Genomic DNA, 23,236 nt, shown 5'->3' with positions numbered 1-23,236 from the left:
CCCCATCCATCCCCCATCTATCCCCCCCCCCCACACACACACACCACCACCACCAGCTCAGCTTCATCAAAAGCAACACATTAAACATTGAAGCAACTTTTCCTACCGATATTTCCCAATATCCCCGTTTCTCGATGCTCACATACACTTTTGTTCAGGTATTCACATTTCTCGTTCTGTCTGTATTTGTCTCCTGACTCACTCTCACATCATCCTTGCTGTGCTCTTTCCAAGAAAGAACGTAAACAACGCGAATAGGCCCACACTCCTCACTCTGTGTCAACATCCACCTCCACTGGAGCAAGTGGCTCTTTACTCAAGGGGCGCTTGATTAGTGCTGGTCACTTTAGATTAGCCAGTCTGGTGTTAACGTGAGCTCGCAGTCGCCTTGAGCTGTGAAGGTGCAGTCTCACCGAGAGATCAGCACGTAAGCTCCTTAGAGTCCCGCGGCTCGTGTTTAAAACTCAAGGATAAAGAGGGGTGGAGATTCAGCATTGTGCATGACAGCATCTGTTTACGACAAGCGGACTTAAAACATAATGGTGATAGCAAGAAATGGTAACTTTTTTTTAAAGATTTATTTTTGGTGCTTTTGCCTTTATTATGACAGGACAGTGTAGAGATGACAGGAAGCAAAGTGGGAGAGAGAGAGGGGGTGGGATCGGGAAAGGCTCTCAAGCCGGGATTCGAACTCGGGACAGCCCAATGGCACTTTATGTCGGCGCGCTGCCCATGAGGCTATTGGCGCCGACAAATGGCAACTTTTTTAGTGGATGACTGATGTAATAGCCTTTCCTATATTACCATTTTTTTATTTTTAGGCCATTTTCAGATCACATTTGGATGATAAGCCAAAAATTTTGACTTCTGCAAAATTTACTGTCAGCCAAATGTTTTTAGTGAATTTAGAAGCAATTGAAAAACCCATATCAGCATTGGTCGGATACCAACGTTCAGACAGTAATGTGCTTGTTTTAGTGTTGGCTGTTGCTGTGGACAGTCGTCGTACATCTATAGCTAATGATGTATTTTGAGGTGGGGGATTTATTTTATTTTATTTTTAATGCCCTGTGTGAGCTCTCAATTTACCAGTGTCACTGTATGAGGCGTTCACCCAGATGGCTTTTTATTAATAGTGTGGAGTCTGACTCAGCTGTGGGGGCCTGACTGTTTAAAGTACTCCGTGGTACTGTTTGGGATTTGGCCGCCAAGGAAAGGTTGGAAGGGGTTGTATCGCATAACACTGTGAGAGGTGCTGAACTTAGTGGAAAGGTTGAAAGTTTTGCAGAAGCCCCACTGAGGATGGTGTCCTCTTGCAAATAAGGGAGTTCTGAGAATCAGAAGTGGAGATGACCAGTGGGAGATTCTGGGAGGCGGCACAAGATCATATAGTCCTTAAATAAATCATCTTTCGTCAAACTTGATTTTGGGAAGACTTAAAGTCCCCCTGTGGTGAAAATCAAGTTTTTTATGTTGTTTATTTGTCTATGTGTTGTTTTTAATATGCTTTTATACAAACCCATGTGCCAATCCATTTATCAACACCATTGCGGAGTAAGTGAGTGCGATTTGGAATCACAAACTTGACTGCATTTGAGTCTTCAAGGCATTTTGAGGACACAACATCGTCAAGTAAGTAAATTTAACGAATGTTACAGTATCCACTGAGGTTGTCCGCTAGTAAAAACAGTTGAGGCGCTGGCTCATGGCTGGCTGCTGTGTGACTGAGTGGAGGCGGGGCTAATTTGCGTATTCATAGATCCGCGTATAGTAAATGAGGCAAGGGTGTAGAGTTGCATTCAAGCTATTTTAAGGCATGAGAAAATTATTTTCACAAGAAAAAAAATTTAAATATGTAATTTTTATGATCAAAGATGAGCTTTAAAGGATAACATTTTTGACTACAGGGGGACTTTTAAGTATGACCCCCTGTGCAATCGATGCATGCGTGTTCCTTCCTCCCATGTTTTTTTCCCAGTTAAATGTAGTGGTGGGAAGTGATGAGTATCTTTAAATGACAGCACATATGAACGAGATTGCAAACTATCCCATTGAATGTTGGGAAATATGGCCCAGACAGTAATGTCTGTCTAAATTTTCTAAAGTTGCATTTAACATTGTTTGTTTGGCGAATGTTTGTGGGCGAAATACAGTCATTTCAATAGAAACCCACTCGATTGGAAACCTCACTTGAGGGCGAAATATATCGCAAATGGTCAAGTTGGTCAAACAAATTTACTATGTTGACCAACAGAAAACTGCTTGGATTGAAAGTGACTTTTATGTGAGTTCTGCAATATTGACAAAAGATTTTTTGCCTGCAAAATGTGACCGCACATTAATTCTTTCAGGTTCTGGTGAGATAGGAGATCCCATACCTGCTCGCAACTACCCGTAATTAGACTTGTGCCGGTATTGGGTAATGCGATACATCACGGTAATGAATATGCACGGTATTGTTATTGTGGGCACTTCTAAATACCGTGAATAATTATATATTACAAATTATTCCGAATTTTGAATGCATTTTAAGAATACTTTTCCCATCAACTGGTCAAAAGGCACAACACCGCTGTATGCTGCTTGAAAGACGCCTGCACACTCTGAGGTAAACAAGTGCGGACATGAAGCACATGGCGGAACATGTGAGAGACGCTCTGGATGAAAGCGCACTTTCACTCTCTGACAGCAGATGGTGCTAAACTGCAGAAATGATAATAATAATAATATAATCATTCATTTAAATGCAGCCTTTACCCCGGAAACCCTGTAAACAAAGCAGCTGCACTACTTTCTTTTTTTTTATTGTGTTTAAATGATTTAAACAGCCATTCAGATTTGTGTATTTGCTATGATGTTCATCACAGCGCCAAATACTTACATATTTAGACTTAATAGGCTATTTATTTTCAAACTTTTTTTTACATTTTAATCTGGACTACAACATGCCCTAGATATTGTTTGAAAGTGTTTTGATTCTTTATTGTTCGGTCACACTTTACATTAGGGCTTCATTAGTTAACATTAGTTAATTCATTAGTTAACAAACTGCCAATGAAAAATTCTTCTGAACATTCATTAATCTTAGGTATTCCAATATTTAATAACAGGTTGTTAAAATCGAAAGTTGCAACTGTGTTATTTAATGAGCTAACCTGAACTAAGACTTGTATTTTTTAAACAAGGATTAATAACTTCTGTAGCAAATGTAGCTTTTGCTCATTGTGAATGTTAATGCATTAACTAAGGTTAACTAATGAGGTCTTTTTGTAAAGTGATACCTATTGGTCTTTATAGTTCTTTTGCACTTTAATCTGTGTAAAACTTTTAACTTTATACATTTTTCTGTATTGCTTTATTGCATTTAAATGTTCAGTTATTTTTGTTATAAGAAACATTTTATTAAACCTGTTATACTGTATTATGACAGCACTTTTTAAAACTAAATTTCAATATCGTGATAATACTGCATACCGTGATAACAGCATTAGCAATTAATCGCAACATGAAAATTTGATACCGGCATATCCCTACCCGTAATATTGTTGGGCAGAGTTTCAGAGCTTCTGAAACCTGAAGTCCTCTAATGTGGGGCATGACATCCATGTAACCCTGCTATCTGCGGGCACGCAAGCGCACGTTAGACAGGGGGCATGATGTGACGCACACATCCTCGCCTTATTCACCTCTATGTACTGTATGTCTACAATGTCCTTTTTCCGACATGCGCTCAAACAACACCAACTTGTTGCTTCATACTAAGGTCACGTTTTCCCTCCTGCATTGGATGCTTGATTTTATGATGCACAGGAATTACGGAGCCTCTCGAGTCACCGTTTACGGTGGTCGTTTAACATGTTTTTCTTTTTTCAGATAAGTTGCGGATAATAACCTGAGTTTCCTCCCTGTCCTCTTTTCCCTTCATGCCAATCATGGTGTGTCCAACTTTGGCTCAGTAGCACCAGCGTTCCCATTACCCTAACAGGGAATAAGATAGGGGGTCAGTACGGACATGGGAAGGGTGAGGTGGGAGTAATGGGGAGGGCTGTTCAGCTGTTCGCATGCACACACAACCATCCTCTTCCTGTGCATTAGAGATAGGGAGTAGGCTGGTCTGTTGCTATGGCGACACTGTGATTGGCAGCTGGCAGCTGTGTTTGGTCAGCTGTGGGGATGTGGAATGGGTTGGGGGGGGGGGTCTTTGCATGGTTAATTGCAGTGGATGATTACTTCATACACCACCTGATATATTTAACTGCTGCAATGTGACACTTGCGCATGTGACAATAAATTCTACCCAGGCACCTGTGTGTCTATAGAGGAGCATGTGTCCTGTTATATTTTATTAATATTCGCTCCCTACGGGGATGGCGTTTATCGGCCAGATCAGTGTAGCTTGAGAGCGAGAAGGGGGGAAAAAGAAGAGAGGTAACAGGCAGGGAAAGGGAGGGCGAGAGCGGCATTGTGGGAAGGGTTGCTGATACAGCACAAGCTACCAGGTTTATTTATAGAGACCTCGCCGCCCAGCCCTTGGATACCAGCAGCCAATCGGGAAGGAGAGAGGGAGGGGGCCTCTGCCAATCAGAGCGGAGGAAGGGGGGTGTCACACTCAGGAAGTTCTCAATGTGTTCATTTCAGCATTTAAAGGCACAGTGTGACATTTTTCCTGGTGCTCAGTAGGTCGCGCTCTTTTAGTCATCGTTTCCCTCTTAAAACGAGGAGGAGGAAATGAATTGAAATAAACAAGAGCGTGTTTTTGCAGGGTGTTATAAAAGTTTTTTTTTTTTTTTTAAAGCGATCTTTGTGTGGGTTTTTGTTGCACAAGTCATTTTTTTAGATGAATTGAAAATGTTTTGCAATACTGGGCATTGATTGAGTTGTCATTTGCAACGGGGTCTGAGCAAATAAAAAGCAGTTGGAGATGAGTCACATATGTATATCCAGGCAGGTTTCCTGTCAGTGAGTTGGTGCTGGGACTCCTCCTATGGGCATGTAACAGCAATGCTTGCCGTCACTCCCTGGGATTGATGGTGATCAGATGTGTCGTTTTGCACTTTGTTTAAGCTACGGCCATTGATCGGCCGGCTATTTCAAGTTGTAATGTGTCACTGATAAATTTCACCCCCCATTACTCCTCACCTGTCAGCCCCTGAAAGCAGCAATAAAAGCATTCGCTGTGGAATATCTCATCCATTTCATATCCCCCCGTTAGACGTTCACGTCCCTGCTTCTGCACTCAGCAATCTTACTTAATTACTGTACTCTCGGCACGTTCTCGCCTCTTTCCCGGGATGTCCGTTACTTCCTTTGTGCATTATGAATGTTCAATGTGCTTGTGGATTATTGTGTGCAAAAAAAATCACATCCTGCAGTTAAAATTTAAGTTCATCAAATTTGGGACAGCATTAATTCTTTATAAGCCTGTAGTTTATTGCTCCGTTAGTCCTTTGGTCTTTTGTACAAATAACTAGCTCCAAAAACTTCTCTGGCCTGCATTGTGAAAGGTTTCGTGTTAATATATGAAGTTCATATACACAGGTTTTATGCTCTGCAGAACATAAAGAGCTTTAAAAAAATTATTGCATATTAAATCGCAATCGCAATATTGGTAAAAAAAATCGCAATTAGATTATTTTCCAAAATCGTTCAGCCCTACTCTGGTCTCAGATTTCTTGGTTGGGGGCTTGATATTAGTTTATAAGGGTAAATCACACAAAACCGGGCTAGAAAATGTCTAGGTTATAAAAATTAGAAACCGTATTTTGGAAATAGACAATTAGGCCTGTTTTAAGATTTTACGTTTTGGATTGTGATATTAGTTTCCTGACAACTAAGCACATTTTCCCCCAAAATCTAATTTATTTCATGCAAACAACTCTCATTCTCGTTACATAAATTGCTATATATATGTATTACTTAAAGGGGTCATCGGATGCTCATTTTGCACAAGTTGATATGATTCTTTAGGGTCTTAATTAAAAGTCTATAACATACTTTGGTTAAAATTTCTCAATGTTAGTGTAAAAAACACCTTTTTAAACCTGTCAAAATCAGCTCTGTTTTTATCAAGCCATTATAGTCCATGTTGCTTTAAATGTTAATGAGGTCTGCTGGCCCCACCCCTCTCTTCCAAGCTGCTCTCAGAGAGACTGTTTACTTTTGCCGCATTCATCATGAAACTTGCTAATTAGCGCATTATTAGGAAAGGTGATTTGCAAAGATTCATAAAAAAACCTTATACTCACTTCTTCTGTAGATGAGGCTGGATCACAAATGATTCGAGCGAACATAGATGCATTTAGGCTGATCGGGAGTGGCGCATTCACTTCAAAGTTAAAGTAACGTTAATCCTCTGCGTCTTCAGCAGCTCAGATACATTTATGTTCAAACAACTTGAAAAGTGAATTTTGCATCCGATGATCCCTTTAAAGTATTGATTCACTATTATAATAAGCTATTCATTGTACTGCCGTTTAAATTAAAATGTTAAAATTATTTAATATAATACAATGTAGATTATTTATATATATTATTTTACTGTATATAGGCCTAGTGTGTGTGTGTGTATATATATATATAGACATACAGTATTACACTAATAAAAACTAATAATGACAGTCACTGTAAATTATGGGAATACAAAACTCAAAAGTAAAATGTCAGGGCATATTACAAAGGAAATTGTGGTTAATTATTATGAAAATAATGCTTAAAACAAAGCTGAAAATGCATTGTGGACCAACAAAAAAATATATAAAATATGCTAAATATATTTTCTTATTTTCTTTGGATTTTGGAGTTTGGATTCACCTGTAATTTGAGGTCAGCACTATAGCAGGCAGCCTTTATTTGAAAGTAATAGCTGCAGAATATTCTTGGCCAACGAGTGGCAGCACAGGACCATGGATAGCTCTGCTTGCCTCCCAGTCACTCCCATCATCCACTGAGATTTTGGTGTGCAATGTCATACAGCAGTCTTTCTTTGTTCCACCGGGTTGGCAGTGACATACAGTACAGTGATTTTCTGGCGTTTGCATATTGTCCGCCAGTAGCTGTCGGAAAAACACATGCTGCTCAGAAAGTTGAGAGAATTATTCAGATTTGGAAGCCATTCTCAGGTCTTTGAAGGTGTATAGCAGTGTATTCCCACCTCCAACGCACGCTTGTCATGCTGACCTGAGGAACGGTGCTGTAATTTCTCAGCCAAAATGAACTGGAGCTTCTTGAGAGGATAACCGATCATTCTTATCACTATTCCATCCTATTGTAGGAGATTTCAAAGATCTCTTAGCTGGAGACTCTGAAAATACCTTCAGTTTGACTTCCAATATGGTGTGTGTGCGTGTGTGTGTGAGGATGTGTGTTCATATTTCTACTTCCCCCTGCAGTGCAGTGTTTCTCCCCACACCCATGTCAGTATTTGCTTGGCATGCGTGATACACTTTAGCAATGTGTTTTCTGAAACCTCTCTCGTTTTTTTCCCCTTTTCTCTATGAAGGTGGAAGCAGCTCAGGATGCAAGCCCCCCTCCTCTACCCTCTGCCAGCCTGCCGCCTTGGGCTTCTCCCCCGCTGAGCCAACCATGTCGAGCCAGCACAGCCACCCCTCCTTCGGTAACATCCACTCCATGGCCGACCAGCAGCAGGTACCAGAAACATGCTTCCTTGCAATTAAATTCTATGATATAACCCGTATGCAAAGCATCATTGTTATTGTGTGGTTGGATATCAACAGTCATAGTAACAAAAAATATGTTTTTGTGACTTGTCCCTCACCATATTTTATTTAAAAATTGCAGTCGAATAAATAAACACAATTACATGGGGATTAATAAATTAATTGCAATGGCATACACTGTGTTTAAAAACTTGCTGAGAAAGGCCTCAAATGAAGATGACATTGTGTTTGACTACTAAATCATTGCATAGACATTACAACAAGTGACTACAGAAGGCAGTATATGGTTTTATTTCAATAAAATTGTCTCTTACTGGCCTGCAGTCCACCGTTACATTATGAATTTGAGTTTATTTATCTGCCTGAAGTAGAATAATGGGTTGTTTACCCAGGACAGGTTCTTATATTCTGCAATATTTCATTATTTGAAAAACAGCTGGCGACTCTGGTGAGATAGAATTTGCAAGATAATGTATATATAGCAATAATAAATGTATGTGTGTTTTCTTAATTTCTCCAGTACGATAGCAGAACCGTTAACGTCAGAGATTATCGATACTCCGGTCTTTCATAATTTAGCCCGGGACCGATTAAATACCGGGTTTCGGTACCCATCCCTACTTATTGGTCTATGTATACATCCATATTGACGTCATTAGCTATTGCATCACTATTGCATGTAGGTTGGAGAATCCCTTGTTACAGTTTTCATGTACAGTTCATGGGGAAGATAAATAATTGGCTGCTTTTTATTGCAATATTTTATTATATTATATATATATAGACTATAATAATTAATCACACTATATAAGTGCATTAAATTAATAGCCCTATTTATTAGTTAACTTTGCACACTTGAATTTACATTCTAAAGATTTTATAGATTTACTTATTTTCATTTAGTTTTTATTCATGTATTATATATTTTTAGGTATTAAATTAATTGTATATATATATATGTATGTATGTCCTCTAACCTTGTGGTTTTTGTTATGGTGGTTCCTCAGTTGCCCCTCCTTTTTTCTTACAGTTGTCTCAGTGTCACTTTTTTTTTTCCCAGGTGCTGTCAGATATGACCATCCTGCAGAGGAGGATTCCCCCGAGTTTTCGAGATCCCGCCAGCGCCCCGCTACGAAAACTCTCAGTCGATCTCATCAAGACATACAAGCACATCAATGAGGTGAGCCAGCAGGCCTTTTCATATTTACACTCACAATAAGACCAGTCATACAAACTCTCCAGTGATTAGCGAAGTAGCAACAGAGGTGCAAATATTAAGTCTTTTGCTTGCTTTCCAGGTGTATTACACGAAGAAGAAACGGCGAGCCCAGCAGGTCCCACCCGAGGACTCTAGCACCAAAAAAGAGCGCAAGGTGTACAACGACGGCTACGACGACGACAACTATGACTACATTGTGAAGAACGGGGAGAAATGGCTGGACCGCTACGAGATCGACTCACTTATTGGCAAGGGCTCCTTCGGACAGGTTAGCATAACTCTGAAGATGAGAATAGAATTGGCTAAGGCTACACGATTTGGTCAAACATCTCATTGCTGCTACTTAGATATAAAGTCTAAAAGAATACAGGCATAAAATCAACAATGGTGCTCATGTTCAATAGGGTGCATTAAAAACGGCAAACTAGCAAGTGATGTTTTGTCTCCAAACTAACTTGACCCAGAAGTGAACTAAGTGTGACTCTATTTTGCATTGTATCTGGATTTGAAAGTAGATCTGGATCTACTTTTTTGGTTTTAGCTGTGCCATCAGTTACTTTTTTACATTCACACAGTCAATTCAAGTATGATAATATTGTAATACAATTTTGAAGTTTCATTATTTTAATATTCATTAGTGAAATTAGTCAAATTCATGAAAACTGATGACGGTTTCTGTAAAACAATAGTTTTTAATATGCTCCTCCAAATCTAATAAATGGTCTCCAGCTAAGCCCTGGTAATGTTTCGTTACATTAGATTTTGAGTGTTAGAATAATGAAATTATGAAAATAATGTAAGCTGCTTTGTGTTCTCGATTAATGCATTATTATAAGCAAACCACACTACAGACTCTAAAGGTCTTATAAATGGATTGGTCTAATAAGGATTTTTTACAGTGAATGTGAAGAATTTAAAGCTCTGTGTACAGAAACTCAGATGCATTTTTTAAATGTTCAATTTTAAACATGAAATATGTTGATACTGTCATTTACTGTTGTAAAGCTATTACATAGTCCTATGTGTGTAGGTGGTGAAAGCCTATGACCACCATGAGCAGGAGTGGGTGGCCATCAAGATCATCAAGAACAAGAAAGCCTTCCTGAACCAGGCCCAGATTGAGCTGCGGCTTCTTGAGCTCATGAACAAACACGACACTGAGATGAAGTACTACATAGGTAAAAACCAGACACAAGAATATGAATATAAGCAGCTGTTACTCTACTTTTAGTCTTCTGTAGTAAAACCCTGACCTAATGGCAAGAGAACTTCCTCCCACCACAAAGCAACAAGTAAACAAGACTAAAAGTAGTACATGAGGCTATTTCACAGATAGAAAGCAAAGCATAATGAATGATCTGGATCTCATGGATATCTAGTTGACTTGCTACGAACTGCATTTTGCCACCCTAATACATCTTCTTTTTCTTATTTTTGTTTCTTCAGTCCACTTAAAGAGGCACTTCATGTTCCGTAACCACCTGTGCCTGGTGTTCGAGCTTCTCTCCTACAACCTGTACGACCTCCTGCGTAACACCAACTTCCGCGGCGTCTCGCTCAACCTGACGCGCAAGTTCGCTCAGCAGCTGTGCACAGCGCTGCTCTTCCTGGCCACGCCCGAGCTCAGCATCATCCACTGCGACCTCAAGCCTGAGAACATCCTTCTTTGCAATCCCAAGCGCAGTGCCATCAAGATTGTGGACTTTGGCAGTTCCTGCCAGCTAGGACAGAGGGTGAGATGGCGTCTCAGGCCCGTTGGAGTCGATGTTGGTTAACAGCAGGCTTATATGAGGTCACGCCCAGTAGTAATTAGTGAACTTGCATTTAAACGAACAAAATTGACATGCAGTGGTGAACATTTAATGGTTAAATGCCTCTGTAAGAGAGAAGAAAACGCAGTGGTTTTAGTTGATGGGATGTGCATTCAGAGCACATTCTAGAGGACTTTCCCACAGCTGAAATGGATTTTACTGCTTGAGATTCCTAGTGGCAGTGCTGCACCCTTTTTAAGTTGTAGATTTTGCTGCCCCCTAGTGGAGAAAAGTGTAAATGTACTCAATAGTCACTATGAGAGCTCAGTCTGCTTGGTAGAAACTAGTGCATGCTTTCTTTGTGCATGTCATTCATTACTGTCTTCTTTCTGTATTAGATTTACCAGTACATCCAGAGTCGGTTTTACCGCTCTCCTGAGGTGTTGCTGGGCATGCCGTATGACCTGGCTATAGACATGTGGTCCCTGGGCTGTATCCTGGTGGAGATGCACACGGGCGAACCGCTCTTCAGCGGCTCCAATGAGGTACGGCTCGGGGATTAGTCACACAATGACTGTGCAAAGCTTTGTGACATACTATGTGCGTCTTTTTTTGACGTTCATCCACTTGTAAGAATTGCACTTTAACAGGCATACAAACAGCATTTATGCATTATTAAAATATTATAATTATTTTTAAGACTGTAAATATTCAAAACGGGAGATGCTCCAACTTATTCTGATTGGTCCATTATTTCGTTTTCGGTAATTGAACAAAAGCTGAAATGAAATATGAATATTAGATGAAAAACCTAAAAAACTAAATAAGTTGAAGTACAAAAATGACTAAATAAATTCAAGCTAAATGGTATTTAAAAAATTTCTAAAACTTATACAGATTTTTTTCTTCCTTTTTTAACACCATATCAGCTTCTGTGGCTGTTTATGGGGCCGTTCACATATAGCGTCTTTTGCGCGCTCAAGTTCGTTATTTCAAATGTAGACGCGCGGCAGGCGCAAGCGCACCGCGGATCATGTGACAAGAACCAACCAATCAGCTTCATCCTTTCCCGTAACAACATTGAAAGCTCAGCCAAGATGAAGGAACAGCTGATCATAGCTGTACAGGGATAGCCATTTTTAAATAAATTTAGTAGCAGAGCTACTGCAAGCGATTTTTAGTGCTGCAAATCCATTTATCCTTTGCTGAAACTTCCGCGTCTTCATGGAGAGCGCAGGTCATGGTTGCTTAGCAACGGCAGACGCCTCCGGAGCGCAAGCGCCCAAACGCTTTGGAAAAAAGCAGAAAGCGGCACGCCTAGCGTTTTCCACGCGTTTTTAGGCGCTACATGTGAACGGCCCTTATGGCGAGAGCCAGGTTTAGTTATTTGAAAATAATAAACTGAAATTTAAATTTAAAATTAAATTAACACTGGTCTGAACACAAGATCCTGTGTATACGCCCTTTAATCAACTCCTTAAAGGGATAGCTCACCCAAAAATGAAAATTATGTAATTAATTACTCACCCTCATGTCGTTGCAAACCTGTAAGACCATCGTTCATCTTCAGAACAGAATTTTTGATGAAATCCGAGAGCTTTCTAACCCTGTGTAGACAACAACACAACTAAAACGTTCAAGGCCCAGAAAGGTAGTAAGGACATTGTTAAAATAGTCCATGTGACATCAGTGGTTCAACCGTAATGTTATGTAGCTACGATAATACTTTTTGTGCGCAAAGAAACAAAATAACGACTTTATTCAACAATTTCTTCTCTTCCGCGATTTCATCAAAAATATCTTAATTTGTGTTCCGAAGATGAACGAAGGTCTTACGGGTTTGGAACGACATGAGGGTGAGTAATTAATGACAGAATTTTCATTTTTGGGTGAACTAACCCTTTAATGCATTTCAAAATGTATTCATCTGTTATATGTATGATATCTAATGAATCAGACGCATACTTGCTAAAATGTCAGTTGCAACAAAGTCCATATGGATCTTGCTCTAACGCTGTACTGTATCTTTCTTAGGTGGACCAGATGAATAAAATAGTGGAGGTGCTGGGGGTCCCGCCCAACCATATGCTGGATCAGGCCCCTAAAGCACGCAAGTACTTCGACAAGCTGTCCGACGGCCTGTGGACCGTCAAGAAGAACAAGGACATTAAGAAGGTACTTTATCCTTCGGCCTCCGTGAGTAAAACTCTGCTTCTACTTAACCTTCGCCCTCCTCCCAAAGACCCCCCTCCCTCACCGTCACCTGTTCCACACCAACGCTCACCTTATCCTCAGGGAGAGGGGAAGAGAGAAAACTGGGGCTAAAATGGAGGAGGGTGGAGAAAAAGGTTGGGGATGGAATTGAAGCAAGGCTAATGTGTGCTAGTGAACCTCCTCCTCTCTCCACTGACCCGCCTCTGCTTACAGAAGCACGAGGTCAATCAAAACCCCACCCTACAGCATCTGTTCTCCTCATCATTGCCATCATCACAATCATTTTCACAACCATTCACATTCTGTCTCTAAGATGCTAGGTAGAAACAGGCGTGTTAGTTGTGCTTATATTACAGTATACATCAAGATATGTAAAATAAAAGGCCAAAAATATGTGGAAACCCATTTTTAAATATTATATACAACAGCAAACAATGACAGCATATAATCCTAGAAAACTGGACCACCTAGTGGTTTTGAAATTAAACCCACATTAAGTACACATCTGGATTGGGTGTCCAGATACTTTTGGCCGTACACTACTGTTTAAAACTTTGGGGTCGGTATGAATTTTTTGTGGAAAAAATAATACTTTAATCATACCAATGCAATATTAATACACTAAAGTGAGAGTTTCTATAACAAGTAACAAAAAAATAATAAATGGCAGCAACCATATGGTGTAATATATGGGAATGAATTGGGGGTGGGAGCAAATAAGTTCTACTTCTTTCCACTCCCTTTCGAGCAAGTATTATGTGTAAATATGTGTATGGATATGTGTAACATAATTGTATATGTATGGATACATATATATGTGAGATAAACTGTTCTATTTTTCTATGTATGTGTATTGATATATATATATATATATTTATTTTTATTTATTTATTTATTTTTATTTATTTATTTTTTTTGCTCGAAATAAACTTAAACTTAAACTTAGAGTGGAAGTACAAAAGATTTTTTTTAGTTTTATTGAGCTTTTTATTCATCAAAAAATCCTGAAAAAATGTATCATTTTCCGCAGAAATACTAAGCAACACAACTATTTTCAACATTGATAATAGAAATGTTTCTTGAGCACCAAATAAGTATAATAGAATAATTTCTGAAGGATCATGTGACACTGAAGACTGGAGTAATGGCTGCTGAAAATGATACGAAATTGCATTTTAAAATATATTAAATAAAATATATCAAAATAGAAAACAGTAATTTAAAATTGTAATACTATTTTGATAATATAAATGCAGCCTTGGTGCACATAAAATACATTCAAAAAAATCAATATCAATATAAAAACATAAAAAAATCTTACTGACCCAAAACGATTGAACGATAGTGTAAATAAAAAAGTAAGGCTTTATAATGAGGTCCCATTTGTTAATAATATTTTACCTTTATTAATCTTTGTTAATGTTAATAAAAAGTTAATTTGTGTTAGTTAATAGTGCATCAACTTGCCTTATTGTAAAGTGCTGCTAAAATAACAATGTAAAGATTTAAAATATTGATGTAATGTTGCATGAAAAGAATCTCTATATATTGATATGTATATATTGCATTGGTAGAGCCCTACCTGTTACCTGTTAGCAGCTCTTAGTCTAGTCAGTGACACGCATTGGGTCACAGGTTAAGTGAGTGCAGCCAGTAGCTAGAATGACCCTGTTTCCTGTGAAGATACGTGAAAGTAGCTTCAGGTTAAGACTGTGTGTGTGTGGCCGCAGATTAAGATGCAAAGGTGATAGCAGGTGGAGGGTAAAAGTCTGAATGAGGTCCTAATACGCTTTGTTTTACAGGATTAATGTCTGGCACTTACTGCCAACTCATCCAGAGACTCACCTCAAATGCTCCAGCACGCATTTTGTGCTTCCGTGTGTACAATAGAGAAAAAGGTTAAAACATTTGAAAACTTTGTACTCTTTTACAGTGGAGGTGCTGGAACATTTAAGTCTTAAGTCTTTTTATAGTATTTATGGACCATGATATAATTTAAATGGCACAGATTAGGGTCAGAATCAAAGGACCAGTACTATGTTTATGACAGGGTTCAACAATAAGGGTTTTTATTTTCTGGTGACCAAGTTTCTTTACTTGACCTGACAAACAATCTAATTGGCTTCAACTAGGGATGTAACGATTCACTCAACTCAGGATTCGATTCGATTCACAATTTTGATTTCACGTTTCGATTCGATTCACGATTTTAATTTTTTTTTATTTACAAAATGAGATTTAAGACAAATTCTAAATTAAATGTGTCCTTTTATTATTGCTTGGACAAAATGCAGCATGTTTCTTTGTGAAATTTAAATATAACACTATAATAATACACTAATATAGCACTTGTATATTATTGCTCTTTTGTTGGTTTTGATTGCTTCTATTGTCCTCATTTGTAAGTCGCTTTGGACAAAAGCGTCTGCTAAATGACAAAATTTAAATATAATGTAAATGTAAATAACAAAACTAAATTGAAATTTTAAAACAAGCCCCAAATCAAATAAATAAGTAACACAAATAAAAGAAATCTCTTCATATAAACAAAATAAGGCTTTGTCTGTGCTCTTTCCTTTTAAAATTAGAGGCAACCACTGCATTTTAATCATGATCCAAACAAAGATGCTGCATACATGCAACATGAGCAGTTTTTAAAATAAATCAGATTGTATAATTTCGAAATTTAAAGCAAAAACAGAATGATTTGACTTCAGTTTTGTGAAACTATAAATAAAAATATCTGCATGAAACAGCAAAGCTGAATGAGATGCAGATTCACTCTCTGCCAGCAGGTGGCAGAGCTGAATGAGACGCAGATTCACTCTCTGCCAGCAGGTGGCGCTTAAAGCGTTTCCTTGGTTTCCGCTGTAAACAAAGCTTGGCTGCACTTATGAACTTTAATATGCATTATACAGAAGCAAGATGAAGAGAAAAAATACCATCTAAACTTTTCTAAAGACAGTAAGTTCCCCTCAGACATACATTCATATAAACTCCTACCCCTAATTGAATCGCGATTTGTTTAGCATCTCAACCGATTTAAATCGTCACATAGTTGAATCGATTTTCAACCAGCTCGCGGTTAATCGTTACATCCCTAGCTTCAACAAACATTTTTCTCACAAAAATTATTATATTAATATTTAAGGAACAAAAAGAAAGTGTGCTTACTATAATAATACATTAGTTGAACATTTTATGCTGTAATTTTGTAGTAATAGCTGGAAGTTATGGAGATATGTGATTGTGTGTAGTTCTTTCAACTGAAGTTCTTTCAAAAAGTCTCATTGTTGAACCCTGTATGACACTGAGAGCCCCTATGCAACCGTCGTTATTCCCACAAAACCACAAACATCTCTCACTTTCAGCCCCCCTTCACCTGCATTCAGTAATGATTTCTGAGGCTGATTAGTTTCCTATTAAAGTCAACATGAAATCTGAATTGCAATACACGCGTGTGCTCAGTCTATTAATGCACAGAGAGGAAAATGTTTTCCTAATTTCAACGTTTTAAGAATGTATGTACTGCTACAACTTTTTTCTAGCCAACATGGTAATCTAATGCTGGTTAATGTTAACGTGAACAAACTTGCATTCAAAAGCGTGCCGCAAAGCCCCAGCAAAAGTAATTACCTTGAATGTGTCGGGGGGGAAATAATTAGATATTTGAATTATTTATTAATAAATTAGTGTTTTCTGAGTCCGTGTCGCAAAGATGAAGATGACGATCCTGATCCTGACAAATGCATCTTTACAGATTGTATAAAATCCGTAAAAAGAGTTTTTGTTTTTGATTCTAATTATTTAGTTTTAAAGTAGTAATTTAAAGCTTTCTATATATATATATTTAGCAAGTTTTTGAGGCAAGTATTCGCTGAGTTTCGGTTAATCTGTGAAGCGCTCCTGGCCGAAATTGCAGTTAATGTACTTTTAAAGTTTAAATCACATTAAAAGCTTAATTTGTACATTATGAATGAATGATGATGCATTTATATACCGTCACCCACAGCCGGTCGCACGTGTTTTGCGCATGAGCCGCACGCAGCCCAAAATTAAACGACTTAATCGACCATGATAGCTTTAATCGATTGCATCTCTTATCGACAATTAATCGATCATCGATTAATCGTTGACATCCCTAATTCACATCATACTTAATTTCGGTATGTAACTTTCATTAAAAATGTGGAACACACTTTTCATGTTCTAGTCACTTCCCGATGGTTGCAAATGCCATTTCATGTTGACTTTATAGTATTAAAGCAATAATATTAGTAGATTTTTGTATTTATTAATCCTTAAATTGGTTGTTACTAATGTAATATGTTTCTAGACTATTTCATCACCCATTGTCCTTAAATGTTTAAAAACGATAACATTTGAACTGTTATCTGCACTAAATGCTACACATTTGTGCCTCATTTTCTTCCCTTCCTCTGTTGTTGATTTGTCCCTCCAGGAATATAAACCACCTGCCACGCGACGACTGCATGAGATCCTGGGGGTGGAGACGGGAGGTCCAGGGGGGAGGCGAGCTGGAGAACAGGGTCACGCGCCCTGCGACTACCTGAAGTTCAAGGACCTGATCCTGCGCATGCTGGACTACGATCCCAAGACGCGCATCACGCCCTTTTACGCGCTGCAGCACAACTTCTTCAAGAAGACGACGGATGAGGGCACCAACACCAGCAGCTCCACCTCCACCAGCCCTGCCATGGACCACAGCCACTCCACCTCCACCACTAGCTCCGTCTCCAGCTCTGGTAAGTGTGTGTAATGCAGCGGTCACACTAGAGTTTGAGCATGCAAAATTTCTACGAACGCTGCAATGTCACACTCTGTGGCATCTTTTTTAAAAACATATAATACGGGTGTAACAATAAATTGTGTCACAATATATTGCAATACAAAAATGCAACAATATCTATTGTGGATAGCGATGATATGTATTGCGTATGGTTCAGCCAAAATCATATGTAGAAATATTTCATTTTGCATCAAATATGGTAATGGGACATCAAATAATGTAATCTCAGAAGGTCACACATTTGATCTTCCATGTTTAGTAATTATTATTAATAAATTAAAAATTAAATACATAATTTGCGATTTTGTAAATGTATGTAGTCTGGGACTAAGTATGTGTAAATATTTGGTCAGAATCATGAATTTTCTGTGCGCGGGGAAAAGGATAATTCATGTCAATTCCTGATATAATACCAAATTTAGCATTTTTATAAGCAGTACTTTTTATTAACTGCTGTATATATAATGTATATACCATATGTGTTAGAATACATTTTTTTAAGCAATATATTTATTAAAAAAAAAACATTTTAACTTTTTTTGTATGTTCAAAATATCTTGAGATCAGTATCATGTATCAAACCGAATCGTGACACGAGTGTATTGTTACACCCCTAAAACATCCAAAATGTAAAAATATGCAATCTACTCCAGTTTGCTGCAACGCTGCAGATTTAAAGTTTATGTTCTTTCAATTCAGCTAAGAGGTCACGCCGTGACGTATCAATCTTTTATTGGTCACACGTCTTCATGTGATACAAAGTCACCAAACTTGAACTTTGGAACGCAAATTCATATAATCTTGCGTTTCCTGTCTCCTGTATATGCATACATATGAATGGAATGAATGGAGTCAATGGAACGAAAAGTGTAGTGTGATCACACCTTAAACCTGTTACTTAGGGATAGTAAAACAAGAAAAGGACTCGTTTTACATCAGCTCTTTGTCCTTGCTCCCAATCCAGGTGGATCTAGCGGTTCTTCCAATGACAACCGAAATTACCGGTACAGCAATCGATACTACAACAGTGCAGTCACTCACACGGACTACGAGATGCAGAGCCCACAAGTAAGCAATCGTTGCAGAGCACCACACAGCTCCTCGGTAACATGACGAAACGACTCATGTTGATCGCCTCTTCTCTCTCCAGGCTCCGTCTCAACAGCAGTTGCGCATCTGGCCAAGAGGGGACAGCAGCATGGGTCAGCTGTCCAACAGCGGCAGCGACTCCTCCTACCCGCAGCTACTGTTGCACAAGCCGGCGGCCACGCAGCACTCGCGCCACTTCCTGGGCAACATGGGGGGCATGATGGAGCCGCACCATCCCCACCCCATCTACGGCAGCCACCACAGCAACGGCAGACAGCTCCGGCAACAGCAGCAGAACCAGCCGCAGGGCCAGGCCTCACAGGGCCAGCAGGGCCAGGCGCTGATGCCCATCTCCTCCCCACAGATGCAGGACAGCATCGAGCTCAGCCTCACCCACCACCACCACCTGGGTCAGTCTTCCATCATGCAGCCGCCCCCGTCGAGCTTGGACTCCAGTCAGTACGGCTCCTCCAACCTCCACCTGGGCCTCTCTGCCTTTCGGACTAGGACAGTCATGGCCCCCCAGCAGCCCCCTTCCGCTTCCCAGCAACAGTTGCCCCAGGCCCCAGCCTCCCAGGACAGCATGGTCGCTGCCTCCGGTTTGGGATACATCCCTCCGTGCTACGCCGGCAGCAACAACAATAACAACCCACCGCAGGGAAGCGTCGGAGTGGGGGGGATGCTCACCGGGGGGCCTCCGCCCAGAGGAGTCGGGGGAGCTGGGGGGCGGCCGGACTCCGAGGAGTCTGCCATGATGGCAGTGTGCGGCAGCGGGAGTGGGAGCGGTCAGAGTGCAGCCAACTCTTGATAAATCTTGAACAAATTCCAAAAGCCATACGAAAATTTTAACAACAACAAGCGCCACATGTACACACACACGCGCGACACGTAGTAAACGTACGACACACATACATGCGCGCACAGCCACACGTAACAGAATCGCAGAGAAAAACTTGTGAAATATCAGACAGTCGGTTTCGTTTTTTCATTTCGTTGTTTTGGTTTTGCATGGGGAGAAGGTCAAGGGAGGGATTTGAAACTACTTTTATCGTTATTTTTCTGTTAGTTTGTTTTTCTTTCATCGAAGGAGAAGGGCGGCAGGTGAAGTAGTCGCAACAGAAGGTTTCAGTACGTTTGTTTTTACCATTCTTATATTGTTATTTGAGTTTGTGATTTCAGGACAGGTTTGCAGCGAGAGATTTTTATTGAGGAGAGGAGAGTTTTGGGTTGAAAAAAATTGAATGTTTTTGTCAACAGGACAGCAGCAGGAGAAGAGTACCTTATGCTTTTTTATTTTTGGTTTGTTTTGTTTTTTTGTTTTTTTCCTGCGGTTTTGCCGTAATTATATATTTTTAATTTATTAAGAATCACTACATAAGGAGAGAGACGGGAGAGGGGTTAGAAAGAGATCTAAATTGAGAGGTGGGTATTTTGTGGGTTTATTTATTCAATGTTTTATTTATACAGTTGTTGTTTTTTTGGTCAGACATGATACTTATGCATAGAAAACAACAAGCAAACAAACAAACTGGGTTTGAGGTTTTTGTTTTCTTTCTTGGCTTCATTTTGTTGTTTTTGGTTGCGTTTTTCTAGTTGAGCATAACCCACACACACATATAAACAAACACACAGGCAAGACATACACAAACACATTTTTGTTACTTTTTTTTAAATGTTTCCAGTCTTTATCTCGCTTGACACACTGGCTTATATATCTCAAACTATGAAACAAATCCTACGAATGAAATAAAGCAAATGACAGAAACTGTTTTTAGTCGCCACACAGTGAGCAACACCAACTAACAACTAGAGGAGGAGGCTGAACCATGAGCCGCTTTCACGAGGAGAGGGGAAACGTAACTCGACTTCACATAAAGGAGGAAGTGATACAGGAAAGTCTTGAAAAACATCAAAACGTTTTGCCAGAAGGAAAACCAAAATGCTTCCCTGTTGTTCGTTTCAAAAAGTAGTCTGCCTCCTTCTTCTTCTTCACCATCTCACTAGACTTTCTATCCCCTCTCTCTTACTTTGGTTTCTGTCTCTGTCTCTCTTTTTTCTAACCCTCTTTGTTTTGGACAGAAAACTATGAAAGCGTTAACACATTTGTATTAACTCTGGATATGCTAAGCCAAATCTTGCTGTAGCTAGCTAGCTCTCTCTCTCTCTTTTTTTCTGTCTGGGGCGAGGAGGGCGGAATACTTCGGTACGAAGGGACACTGTCACGCCCTCCTGACTGCGGCCCCTCCCACTCTGACTTCATTTCCTGCCTCTCATTTTGCTTTCTCTCCTGTCTTTATTCTCCACCTCCTCCCCTTCCTCCTTCACAACACTCTGTGAGTGCTGTTTGCCATCAAGTCAAAAAAGTGAACTACTTCTCTCTCGGCTGCTATCTCCACTCTCAACCATGTTCGGATTGCTGCTAAAGAAAACAGACAGATAAATAAATAAATGAATAAATAAAGAAATAAAAATGAGAACTTTTTAACCCTCCTGCTTCAGAAAAATGAAAAATAAACCACTGCATCTCATGTATTTATTACTATTTAACAAGGAAAAAAGAAAAAAAGAAAAATCTGTTTTCTGCTGTTTTTTTGTTTGCTTTCTTTCTTGGTACAGGTTAAAGCTTGACATTTATATTATGTAACGGAAACATGGTATTAAACAAGTGCCTCGATTTATTGGTCAGCCACTGGACGGAATTGAACAGAAGAGGATTATAGGAGTTTGATCAAGGTTTATTATATGTATAGCTAAAATTCAAGCCTCATGCAACTGTGTAGAAATCCACGACTATTCAAACATCATGTGAGAACTTCATATTGGACGCAAGCTTCATTCAGTATGACTGACCAATACCATATATTTAATTAACTGATGACATCTTCATCCATTGTAATCTGTGTACATAGCATCCATGCATCATCCAGTTAACGTTAAAGCAATGTTAGGGTGAAATGTCATTTTCGAGGTTAATTCTAATGACTGGGATTCGAACCTGCCACCTTTGAGGCGTCAGGACCTGCAAACTACCTTACTCTGCTCAGATCAGTGATGATGACTGCTGTCCTTTATGTTCTTAATAACCAGTTAAAACTTGTAATTGGCCTCACTGGCTTCTTTACTTTGTCATTTGTTTCAACACCATCCTTCATGAAAACCTAATGTCTGAAGTATTATGATATCCTCGGATTTTGGTTTCTCTATTAAAGAGAGAGTTGCCTCTGTAGGTCCTCCAATCTTGTTATGTTTAGCAGACCTTGGTCACCATATAAATGTCACACTCACCATGCACTGTCAGAAACGTGTCTGAGCACTGATAAACGTTGAAAATGCAGATGTTTCCGAGCTGCTTATAACAAAAATACAGATTTTTGTGTCTGTTCAGTCATTATTGAAGAGTATAGGAAATATATCTATCTATATAGAAAGGAGGGGTTGTGGGGGACAGTATTCGGGACAAATTGTTGCTCTGTCACCTCCCAATAAATCTTGAAAACCCTCACATAAACCAATACCTCTGTTGAAGTGGAGGAGCATCTAAAGGGATATTTTTCACTATTTTTTAATTGTAACGATCACAAGATCAGCTAGATTTTTTTTACTTCCATTCCATAGGGAAAGCTAATTCAGAGGCTATTGGGAACTTCCTACTGGTTTGGTAGCTATAATATCTTATAGTCACAAGCTGGCTGATGCAATTTTTAATGGCTGTACTGCAAGTCAGAAGTTACTGGAAGTTGCACCTAAAATATGTATTGCTGGTCTTTTATGAATCACTTGAATGAATTAGACTTACTGTAAGACATTTTGTTGAAGTAGATAAGTGTATTTATGGTCTCACAGCAAGAATCAAATGTGTATGGTAAAAATATATATATTCTTTTCATATAAGTCAGTCAAAAAGTCCTATTTAACATTCGTCTTTTCTGCCAAAACAATAGCTTCCACAATGCTGTTTAATGTGCATGCTTCTAACTAAAGTTATAAACCATATTTTGTGTTAAATCTTAAAACAATAGCAAACTTTAGCCTAATGCAGGAACCCGAAACTGAATTTATTTTAAGAAACATCGATTGATTTTGAGAACAAAAGAAGGTTCTTCAGATTATAAAAAGGTAAGAAAGAGATGGTTCTTTAAAGAACCTTTGACTGAATAGTTTTTTGTGGAACCAAAAATGGTTCTTCTATGGCATCTCTTCAAGAACCTTTTGAAGCACCTTTATTTTTAAGAGTGTAGGTTCAGTAATTTCACTTTAATGGCAATGAATAGGTTCTTTTCATTGCCATTAAAGTGAAATAACTGAACATAAACAAAGAAGAAAAAAATGCTAATTTTAGAAGAAAATTTCAGACTGCACTAGAGGCTTTTATATCTGAACTCATTAAAAAAAAAAAAAAAAAAAACATTGAAACATTTACTGAACATTTAGACAAATAAGTGTTTTTTTTGTTGTTGTTTTTTTTGGGGGGGTGGGA

General features: G+C 39.0%; 1 protein-coding gene across 3 annotated transcripts in view; it reads left to right on the top strand.

Moving 5' to 3' along the window:
- LOC107719113 (dual specificity tyrosine-phosphorylation-regulated kinase 1B-like) overlaps window positions 1–20,426 on the top strand; it is a 50,938-nt gene extending 30,512 nt beyond the window's left edge. For 2 of the 3 annotated variants that reach the window (XM_016526455.1, XM_016526453.1), the window contains exons 2-11: window positions 7,499–7,644; window positions 8,737–8,856; window positions 8,975–9,163; window positions 9,926–10,073; window positions 10,342–10,628; window positions 11,045–11,191; window positions 12,681–12,842; window positions 17,323–17,626; window positions 18,635–18,738; window positions 18,821–20,426. In XM_016526455.1, coding sequence (XP_016381941.1) covers window positions 7,582–7,644; window positions 8,737–8,856; window positions 8,975–9,163; window positions 9,926–10,073; window positions 10,342–10,628; window positions 11,045–11,191; window positions 12,681–12,842; window positions 17,323–17,626; window positions 18,635–18,738; window positions 18,821–19,567 — 2,271 coding nt within the window. In that variant the 5' untranslated portion in view covers window positions 7,499–7,581 and the 3' untranslated portion in view covers window positions 19,568–20,426. The remainder of the gene's footprint in view (window positions 1–7,498; window positions 7,645–8,736; window positions 8,857–8,974; window positions 9,164–9,925; window positions 10,074–10,341; window positions 10,629–11,044; window positions 11,192–12,680; window positions 12,843–17,322; window positions 17,627–18,634; window positions 18,739–18,820) is intronic. The other variant, XM_016526454.1, reaches the window with a different exon arrangement.
- The last annotated feature ends 2,810 nt before the right edge of the window (window positions 20,427–23,236 follow it).

The sequence above is a fragment of the Sinocyclocheilus rhinocerous genome, unplaced genomic scaffold, assembly GCF_001515625.1.
Source record: "Sinocyclocheilus rhinocerous isolate Xijiao unplaced genomic scaffold, SAMN03320098_v1.1 scaffold1084, whole genome shotgun sequence".
Classification (NCBI taxonomy): domain Eukaryota; kingdom Metazoa; phylum Chordata; class Actinopteri; order Cypriniformes; family Cyprinidae; genus Sinocyclocheilus; species Sinocyclocheilus rhinocerous.
Note: the sequence above shows the minus strand (reverse complement) of the source record. Positions and strands in the feature narration are given on the sequence as shown.